Source organism: Molossus molossus, unplaced genomic scaffold (genome assembly GCF_014108415.1).
Source record: "Molossus molossus isolate mMolMol1 unplaced genomic scaffold, mMolMol1.p scaffold_m16_p_4, whole genome shotgun sequence".
In the NCBI taxonomy this organism is placed as follows: Eukaryota; Metazoa; Chordata; class Mammalia; order Chiroptera; family Molossidae; genus Molossus; species Molossus molossus.
In genome coordinates, this window is record NW_023425377.1 from 24,680,319 (window position 1) to 24,691,700 (window position 11,382).

General features: G+C 34.9%; 1 protein-coding gene across 1 annotated transcript; it reads right to left on the minus strand.

Moving 5' to 3' along the window:
- Positions 1–339: 339 nt before the first annotated feature.
- On the minus strand, positions 340–6,733 carry LOC118643578 (serine protease inhibitor Kazal-type 12-like). Its single transcript, XM_036281695.1, is given in 5 exon segments — positions 340–385; positions 603–727; positions 5,042–5,067; positions 6,576–6,636; positions 6,638–6,733. Coding segments are annotated over 5 exon segments (354 nt in total).
- Between the last annotated feature and the right edge of the window lie 4,649 nt (positions 6,734–11,382).

The window sequence follows — 11,382 nt, forward strand, 5'->3', positions numbered from 1 at the left end:
CTTGATGTCAACTTCATCAATTGTGAAAAATTGAGACTCAGAGCACTGAATGAAGAATTCTGATGCAATAAGCATGGTGACGTACTGTGCCCTATCTTGTACTTTCAAATTGAATCATTTCACTGAGTAGTTGGTCTAACTAAATCAAAGATGACTCCATTATTACCTAAAAAGAACATCAATGTAGAAATTCTGCCAAAATAACTTTATTGACATGGCTTTCTCTCATGATAATTACTGGTTGGAAATATATTGCAGTGGAGAATGGGTATCCGGGAATAGATCTTTTGATGCCAAAAGCAAACCGAAGGCACATCCGGCACTGCAGCATCAGAGGAATCAACATTTCCCATCATGCTTGAAACCAAGCTTTCCGTTTCTTTCCCTGAAAGAAAAAAGATAGTGCTCAGAATAAAATACAGTGGAAATGGGTTAAGCCCAGGCTGGATGAACTGGGAAACTATTCTACTTTCTAGGTTTGTCTGGGAATAATAATATTGCCTTATTTTAAATAAGAATGATATGCAAAATAATTTCCCTGACCCATACCCCATTGACCCAAACTAAGGGTGCTGTTGCAATATCTGCTTCCATATGCTTACAGAGCTGCTTTGCAGAATTCACAATGATTGTTGTAAGTTCGTCCATCGGTACCACACACTGGTTTTTGGCTCATGGGACAAGGTTTTCCATCTGTAGCTGTTTTCTCATAGTTGCTGCAAAAAGCCTGTGATTTAAATGAAGTTCTTTTTTTTTATTTTATTATCAATGGCATTGACATTATTAACCCTGTCAAAGAATAAAAATATATGCTAACTGTATGCTAAATAATTCTTTTGAACATTCTTACCATTACAATTAAAATATATGATGAAAATAATAAGTAAAAGTCTCATGCAGTCCTAGCACCCAGAGATACCCTTCATTAGCATTTGTTATTTTTCTTCCATCTCTTCTCTATGCACAGTTATTTCCACATATATAATATTAAAAATAGAGTCACACTGTATATATATTTTTTATTGTTTACCTTTTCTATACTATTATGCCTAATCAGAAGTGATTTTGTGCTGTAATATTCCATCATAAAGATGTGGAATTATTTTATTAATATCCTATTATTATATGTTTCTTTTTTTTTTTTTACATTAACTGGCTTTACATTTAAAGCTTCCAAATTGCTTTATCATAAGTGTATACCTAAGCATAATTTTTTTATCATTTTGGAGGAATTTGTCTATACTCCTCTTGTATGTCACTCCTCAACACTGCTAAAACATCTTGATAATAATAAGCCATATCTGATTCACCTTTGTATCTAATTCCTAAACGGAGCCTGGCAAAAGTCAAATGTTGAAAAGTATTTGTTGGATGAATGGGAAAAGGTAAGTTAAGTAGTTTGTTCAAGATCACATAGTTATTAAGTTGTAGAACCAGGATTCAAACAAGGACAGTTTAACTCCAGAGCCTATTTTCTCAGCCTTTACACCATTCTGACCACGCAGGATCCCACTAATTTAGACAAATAGGATCGTTATTCGCCTTTGAAAACACTTGCTTTTTCTTAACACTTTACTACTTTTTCATTCTGGAATAAATTTTCCCTTTCACATCATTCTTTAAAGTACATCTCAAATCTCATACTGTAAAATTTTTCTGATGACCTTCGGGCAAAAATGAATTGCTCCGGTTTCCACATGCCTACACACTTATGATCTGATACCAAAATTCAATAGTGCAAACCTGTTGGCTTTTATTTACTTTTTCCCCTTTGGATGCAAATTTTATGATGAAGGGACAATAAAATATGTGTATATATAGTCATAGTTCTATCACCGACCTGTTAATTAACTATCTAGCTCTCTACCTACCAATCATACAAAAAATGCATGTTCGTTCATAAAAGAACATTTAGAAATACAGAGCAATACAAGAGGGATTTATTTAAAGCACTCATAATTCATTTATCTAAAAATCTGCACTCTTGCCTAGCTGGTGTGGCTCAGTGGTTGAGCATAGACCTATGCACCAAGAGGTCACCGGTCCAATTCTTAGTCAGGGCACATGTCCGGGTTGTGGGCCCAATCGGCGGCCAATAGATGTTCTCTCTCATCAATGTTTCTATCTTCCTCTCTCCCTTTCTCTCTCTTTAAAATCAATAAAGAAAAAAAAATTTAAAAATCTGCACTATTAACAAGTTTGTATTTGTCCTTCCTGACATTTTCTATGTTTAAATATTTCAGAACAGTGATCACCCAATGAATAACATTTTATAAAATGCTTTGCAAACTTGAATATACTAATTAAGAGTTACACATCAATATTAATTTTCTAATTTTGAAGATTGTATTAAAGTCATGTAAATTTTTAACATTTGTGGGAGCTGAGCAACAGAAAGATGGTATTTCTTTGGACTACTTTTACTACCTTTTAAAGTCAAATTATTCAAATGAAAAGATTAAAGATCTATTCAAAAATAAAGAACAAAAAGTCAATTTAGACCTCTCCATGAATATATCTTAAAGTAGGTTTTAAGTACAATGTATAGATTAAAAAAGGAACATCTCAAAATGCTTGCAGTGGGCTAATTTTTAGAAAGCAGAAATAATATTGTACTTCAATTTGATAGTTTTCTAGTATATTCTTTTTGTTTGTTTGTTTTTATCCTCACCTGAGGACATTTTTCCATTTTTTTTTTCAGACAGAATGGGAGGGAGAGAGAGAGAAACATCGACATGAAAGGGACACACCGAGTGGCTGCCACCCGCACGACCAACCAGGGCTGGGGACAAACAGCAACTGAGGTGCGCGCCCTTAGCGGGAACTGAACTGGGTCTCTCTGGACCGCAGGCCAAGGCTCTAACCACTGAGCCAAACCAGCCAGGGCTCTTATATATTCTTTAACATTGCTGAATCTTTAATTCATTAATAAATCCATCTATTCAGTTACCAGTTTGTCCGTCCATCCATCCATCCATCCATCCATCCATCCATCCATCCACCCAGTGAGGTATTTATTAAATTAAGTGCCATGATTAAAACACTAGGATTCATAAAAGAGAGGAAATACTTTCTCTGACCTTAAAGAGCTCACATTCTAAGAACAGTATCTGTGAAGGGTAACAAAATGTAATAAACGTAGAATTAAGTATATTAATAAAATACAGTAGAAATGCAGATGAGAAAGCAATGCATCATTCATGGAGTCTATGCAGAAGTGATTTTAGTGTTAGGAGCTTTCCATAGATGCAGGGCACATAAGAGGGGGCATAAGGGTACTTCCAAATGAGAGAATACGCATATTGTACACATGATACTTTTAATGATCCTTCAGACAGTGACTGATAATTGTCTTTCAGAATGAAACAGCAGCAATAGCAAAAGCATATGAGAAGACTTAGCATATTAGAAACTGTAGGCTGTCTAGTATGGTCAATGCACATGGTCATAGGTGGGTAAGAATTAATGAGGCTGAACTTTTTGTCAACAAATTGGAAAGGGACTTGAATGTCAGGCTAAATAATTTGAATATTATCCTCTTGGTAGGTTAAAATCATCTGTAACTTTGGATCGAGACGTGTGAAGAACATTAAAATGTTAGAAAGAATATTCTTTGGCATCAGTGTAGAAGATGTTTATTGAATGCTTTAATTCTTAAAAATACTGAAGTTGTTTCTCTTTACATTCCTTTACAAATATTTTGTTAAAAATGTTTAATATTCAATTAGAAAATAAAAATATAAATGTAACTCAGTAATTAAGATTAAATCATAAAAACTATAATTTAGTAGTTTATTTTTATTTAGCATTTAATATGCACTAAACACTCTTAAGGACTGTATGTACATTAACTCAGATAATATTGAATTAAGTACTATTAACTTAATTTTATTAATAAAGAAACCAAAATATATAAAAGTAAAGTAAGTTACCCCAAATCAAATAGGTGCTGAGTAATAGTGCTAGAATATAAATCTGAATATTCTCTTTCTCAAAGCCTACATTTCAAAAAATAAGCTACACTGCCTTACTTTTTATTTTTGTATTTTAAGGTATATAGCTATTTTTAAGAATGTAGACCCTATTATTACTAATTACCATCTCAAAAATTTAGATCCTGTAATTACTAATTGCCAACCCAAGCTACCAAAAGATTCAGTATCTATGAATCTGCCAAATACTCTCTGTATATACCCAAGTCTGTTTAGTAAAATTTAGAACTGTGACCCTCCAGTTTTAATGTATACCAAAATGTCAGGGGCTTTTTTTTCACAGTGAGGGGGGTTCAAATAGAATATTTTATGAACATGTTAGTTGTCTTAGTAACATGCACAAACACTCACACACTCAGAATGATCTGACTAGGGAAGAAGACTATGTATATCTAAAGGGAAATGAAAAATTCTTTAGGTTTTTATTATTGTAGGCAATTATGCTTACATCACTTACAAAGCTATATTGGGGAGCTTCCTAAATGTAGATTCCTAGGTCTTAACACCCCTAGAGATCCCAGTTCAATTGATAGGTCTAACATGTATGTATAGAAAGAAGCAATATACATTTTTATGAAGCATTTGTAGTGTCTTATGAACAAGGTTCTCAGATCTAGAGTAACCTTACATTCTGAGTTGCTGGGGGTACTCTCAGTTTATGATTACCTTCTTGATATAACTCATATAAGTACTACTTTCCCTCTCAAAATTCTCCTGATTTAGAAAATAAACGATATTCACACCATACTTATGTAAGCATTATACTGTTCTCAAGGTTTTGACGGCATATAAACTCCTTATTATGGAAATGTGATATCTAATTTAAAGAAAGTGGGAGGTGATTTTCAACTGTTAAGAGACATGCATCTGTACTAACGATGACACTTTGCCTAGATCAATGTGTCGTACTTCCATTCCACCTTCTCACCAGACCAACCAAATGAACTCAGAAATGTTAATGAAATAGCCACAGTCCTTTCCACCTCATCACCATTGCTGAAAGACAACCTCTTCTAATGGAGAAATGCCCACGGCTGAGAAGCACCTACCTGAGAGCCTCCTTGGCTCACAGCTTCTGAAATGAGAAAACAGACAGTGATTAATCACACCTCATAAGAATTCCAGAATTTTTAGTCAAAGTTGTCCTTAGAGATCTTCCATTAAATAATTTTGCTTTATGGGTGAAGAGCTGAGGCCCAGAGAAAGGAAGAAAACTCATCCAGGACACTCACATTGTTAACTACACGATTGCGTTAGAGGACACATTACAGATGACCAATACAAAGCTCTCTCTACTACATTTTCTGTTTATGATTTATGTGATTTTTATCCAATATGTTGTTTACTGCTTTATAATATTACCTTAAAACTAGGCTATACATGAAGAAAAGAAGGCAAACTCTGGATCTCTTCTTTGTCAAAAAGGCTTATATTTAACGAGAAAGAAGCTGGCATTCCAACATCTGGAGCCATTGGATTAAAGGATAATAAAGACAGCTGGTGAACAAGTTGCTAATATAATAATATAATACAAAATAATTTTGAGAGCATTTGAAAAAAATCATGTATCATTATTCCCACTGACATCAAAAATATCCAGCATCAACTTGCAAATTTCTCTATTTTAAACACTGCATTAAATTTCATTTACATTAAGTCTAATATTTCCATTTTAAAGATAAGGAAACTGAGCTCTGGGTAACTTGTCTAAGGGCATACACTTTGTAAATGGCAGAGCCAGGAAGCAAACCCAGGTCTCTTAGACTCTAAAGCCAATGTACTTATGCATAACCTATTATTCAAACAAGTACTAGAGCATATAAGGTTCACATTCTGTTTTAATGTGATGATAGAGAAGCCAGAGGAAGGGTGTGAGTTGCTCAGTATTAAAGAAAAAGATAGTAGCAGAATGAGAATTAGAAGCAAAATCTTAAAATCTCAGTCCTGGGTTTTTTCTTTATCTATCTATCTATCTATCTATCTATCTATCTATCTATCTACCTACCTACCTACCTACTACCTACCCACCTACCTATTGTCTCTTTACTCTCCTTACTCAGAGGGTAAGCAAGAATGACTCAGCTTTCAGTAAAAAGAAAGCATCTCAGAAAAATTCTGGCATTAAAACTCTTTAGATAAGAATTTCTTAAAGGTGACTTTGAATGAGAATTTCTAACCTCATTATAAATGGTTTTCCTGAAAAATGAAGCTTATTTGTAACATTATGCTGTTAACTGTGGTCTGCTGAGAGGAACACAATTGGCTTGGAAGTTCTAGATTAGCCACTTGGGGCCCATGTGACCTAGAACACGCCATCTCATCCTATGAGACATAATACTGTTTCTACAACTTGAGAAAACAATCTCTTATATAGTATTATAGTGAGAATTAAATAACCTAATTTGTAAGTAAAGCTTCCTTCTAAAAGTGTGATGGGCAGTCACCATCACTAACCATCTTTAGCATCATTATAATCCTTATTGTCATTGTCATCATCATCATTATAAACAATATCACATCATGACTGCTGACATTGACCAGCCTGATCCAGAATTCCGTTTCGAATATATACATAGTACTCACCAGCAAAGAGAAACAAATAGACCATGCTAACCAAAAGAAGAAGGCTGCCTGATGGCTTCATGATCAATGAGGTCTGTGAGGTCTGTAGGGAATGTGTTAACAGGGTTCATCACTGTGGATGTTCTGCAGGCTGTATTTATAAGTGGATCCATATGCATGCATCTAAGTACCTATACATATGGAAGCCCGCCAGGTTCTCCACCCTGATTTTGTAATCTATTTCCCCAGTGATTAGAGACACCAGAAACTAAAGAAGCTTATTTCATGCCTTTTCCAAACAGTCAGGAACAATGGCCAAATTGGATGTTTAGGTAGAATGAAATGAATTACATGTAGCACACCCAGAATTTGCTCTCATCAGCATATGATGATAATTGCAATCAAGTAATTTTCTTTCAATTAGTATATTTTGGATCTTCCCTCAGCAAAGCCTTAGGGCCAGACAGCTTTCATTTGGCAGTAACTTGTAGGATAATCTGTACAATTTGTGCACAACATTAATAATGTTTGGTGTCACAACTACCAGGAAAATAAAAAATGCTGATGAGAGGCTTTTTGAGGTGAGGAATTTATTAGACAAAGAGTGTACTCTTATTGGTTACTAAATTAAAAACTCTAGATAGTCAAGGTGACTGTGAAGGGGAGGGGGTGTTTTCTTCAAACCTTTGCTTTTAGGCAGCATATGCATGATGGTTCCTAGGTAACATTTTTATTTTAACAAGTATCTCACAGGTAGATTTTAGTCATTGTGGATAAATGCCATACATATGCCTTCTTTCTCTTTCTCAAATACACTATGTAGTCTCCACCTTAGGACTCTAGCTCTTACGGTTTCCTCTACTGGGAAAGCTCCTGGTCAAGAAACTAGAATTGCTAGTTTCTTCTTTCTAGAAATAGAAGTTCAAATGCAACCTCCTCAGTGAAGATTTTCATGACAATTCAAAATACCCCCATCCCAAACAAGATCAATATACTTTATTGTCTTCATGGTGTTTTGCAATATGTGAGATTAACTTTGTTATTTAATTATATAGTTGCATATTTTCCCACCACCAAATAAATACATATACACACACAATCATCCACACAAATGCATGCACATGCAGGCTAGAATATAAGCTCATGGATCTTTCGTACTCTCATGTTTCCATGCACAGAACAATGTTTTGCACATAGATGTGTGTAGACATCTGACTTTACAAATGCTAATAAAAATTCTTTCCTTCCTGCAAAGATAATAATTGAGCTCCAATTATTTTAAGGTGCTGAAGGTGTTGCAACAACAAAGACAGATTCATAGAGCTTATGTTCTTCATTCTTTTCTCAGACACTTGTTGGGTGGAACCTACTGACTCAGGAAGTTAATTAGGTTCTGAAAATTTTTAAACGAGTAAGAGAAGCTCACAGGCCAATGGAGAAGAAAACATGCGATTAACACTATACACAAATATGTGTATAACTCAGGGAAGCATTGAGGAGGGGCACATTTATTTGAGAGAAGGTGGTCATGACCAGGCTTCACATTGGATCTGACTCTCAGAATTAATAGAAAGTCGGAGGCATGTAAGTGACAACCAGTGTTCCAAAAAGTATGGAAAAAAGGAAGCAAATAAGAACTAAGGAACATTTTGAGAAATGAGAGTAATGGTGAAATTCAAATGCAGAGACAGGCCTTAAGATAAAAGGTTTTATAGGCTAAGTTAAAGATTGTTATATTTTTTTGTACTTGGGATCCATTAAGGTCCCTGGATGTATAGGTTTATAGTTTTTATCAAATTGAGAAATTATATGACTATTATTTATTCAAATTTTTAAAATTCTCTCATCACCCTTCTCCCAAGCTGCATAAAGTTGTCTCACAACTTTCTGATGCTTTCTCAAAGATTTTTTTAGGTGTTTTTTTTTTTCCCCTCCTTGGCTTTATTTTTATTCATTTCTAATGCTGTCTTACAGTTTACTTGTCTTTTCTTTCTCAGTTGGTAACCTCCTATTGATACCATATGATATATTTTACTTTTTAATTTGTTTTACACATATAAAAGTAAATAGATGAAATGTGTGTGTGTTATATATATATATATATATATATATATATATATATATATAATTTTCTTAACATGCTCTATCTTTCCTTTAGCTTCCTGAAGATAAGGGATAACTTATTTAATTGCCTCATTTATCAATTATGTCATTCATGTCATTTCTAGATCTGTTTATATGATAGTGCATTTCCAGATTTAGAGTCATTGTTTTTTCTGCTTCTTTGAATATGAAACATTATAAATTTTACTTTGTTGGACACTGAATATTTTTCTATTTTTATAAATATTTTTTATCTCTGTCCTTAGATACAGTTAAATTACTTGGAAACAGGTAAAATCTTGACGGATGATAGATAGATAGATAGATAGATAGATAGATAGATAGATAGATGTATATATATGTATACATACATATAAAATATATATAAGTTTATAGTTTTCAACAAATTCAGAAATTTTATAGCTATTACTTGTTAATATTTTTAAGTATTGAAGTACGTCAAATACATAGTAAAGTACAGAAAGCAATGAACACATGCATGCTCATGCTCACCACTCTTATTTACTACAAGTTAATATTCTTTCAAATATTTTCATTATATTTTTACATTAATGTTAAAGGACACATGGGACATAAAAATGTTAGAAGTTCTTAGTCAACACAATATTGAGAGAGAAAAATTAAGTTGGAAGATGGACACTCCTTGAATCAAGGCTTACTGTGGGATCACAGTCATCAAGACAGTATGGTGTTGGCAAAGAATAGACAAATACATCAGTGGAACAGAAATTACACACATAAATATATTAAATGGGACTTCAGCACAGGAGGAAAGGCAATTTCATGGAGAAAGCAGTCTTTTCAATAAAAGGGAGTGGAACCACTGGACATCCAAAGCAAATAAATAAATAAATAAATCACAGACCTTTATATCCTTTACAAAAAAAACTTAAAGTAGATCATAGACCTGAATGTAAAATGCAAAACTATAAAACTGCTAGAAGAGACCTTAAAAAAAAAAAGATAGACAACCTTAGTTCTGGTGATGACTTTTTTAGATACAACACCAAGACTTCATCTATTATGAAAAGAATTGAATGTTGGACTGCATTAAAAGTTCAAATTTCTGCTCTGTGAAAGAAAACTGTCAAGCAAAAGAGAAGGTGAGCTGCTGAATGGCAGAAAATATTTGCCAAAGACACATACGACAAGGGACTGTCGTCCAAAATATACACACACCAAAAAAAGTCTTAAAATTTAACAGTAAGAAAATAAAGTACTCAATTTAAAAATTGGGAAAAGATCTTAACTTTTACCTCAACAAAAAAACATATACAGAAAGTAAATAAACATGAAAAGATGCTCAATATCAGCTCCTTAAGAAAATGCATATTAAATGCAACATTTAACAATTAAATGCAACACTTATTAGAATAACTGAAGTCAAATTACTGAGTAGTCCCAACAAGACAAGGAGAAAATGTAAACGCATCTTTGTAAGTGAAAGAACCAAATCTGATAAGGCTACTGTGATATTGTGATTTATTCTCATATATATTTGATCTTTATTCATGGTTCTTGGTGCATAGCTCCAAAACCCACAGAATTTTCTGTGTGATCTTGATAAAGGTGTCTTTTGTTATGTCAATGAAGTGACTGGTGGAAAACACCTAAGGATGGGAGCTGGTTGCCAGAGCAACCAACCATGTTTGTAGGGTTGGTACTTTCGGTCCCATCCTCCTGATCTCCATGGAAGGAAGAGAGACTGGAAGTTGAATTAATCGTCAATGGCCAATGATTTTGCCAATCACACCTATGTAATGAAGCCTTCATAGAAATCTAAAAGGATGAGGTTCAAAGAGCATCTGGGTTGGTGAATATGTGGAGATTGAAGAGAGTGTGCCCCTAGAGAGGACCAGGGAGCTCTGCACCTTTCCCACATGCCTTGTCCTATACACCTCCTCCATGTGGGTGTTCCTGAGTTATATCCTTTTATAATAAACCTGTAATCCCGTAAATAAAATGTTTCTCCTGTTGGCATAGGTAGCTGGATATTAATAAAGGAAGGAAGCAAAGAGAATCAGACATTCAGAAGCCTAATCTACTAGGAGGCTGAATCCCACAATAAATCTGCTTCAGCAAGCAGTTGCTGCATTCATAGGTTCCCCAGGGGACCACTGCATCCTCTGTCCTTGGGACCCACTCCCAGCAGCAGGGAGGAGAATCCTTACCAGTCATTACTGGGAAAGGAATACAAAACAGCCGGAGGAATTCCTCTGCTGGGCACTTGTCTAGAGGAAGACAAGGTGGCATAGAGGGAGGTGACTCTGCTATGCGGCATACGCCACAGGAGCCAAGACGGTGATCACAAAGGGAGGAGCCTAGCCTGGAAAGGGGATCGATTGAATAAGGGACACAGAACCCTGGATGATCTAGAAGATGGATGGGTTCGAGGGAGGACTCCTCAGAAACGAGTGAAGGATTGAGAAATTGATTGGTTAGTTTGAGAAAGTGCCTAGTCCTTCCCAAGCCCAAGATAATGTGATCCAAGCTTAACAAAGCTCACTTGCTCATAACACAAGCTTAGCCTGTGCGGGCACACACTCTCCACAGCAGCCTCGGGGTCTCCAAACATGGGCCTGGGTATAGCGCCAGCCACAGGAACAGACTGAGCTAGCTGGATGGGGACAGAGACTAAACTGAACTCTAAGCCTTGTCATGGAACAGAATTTCTGGACACTCGTTTTGTTTCTGGGCCTGAGAA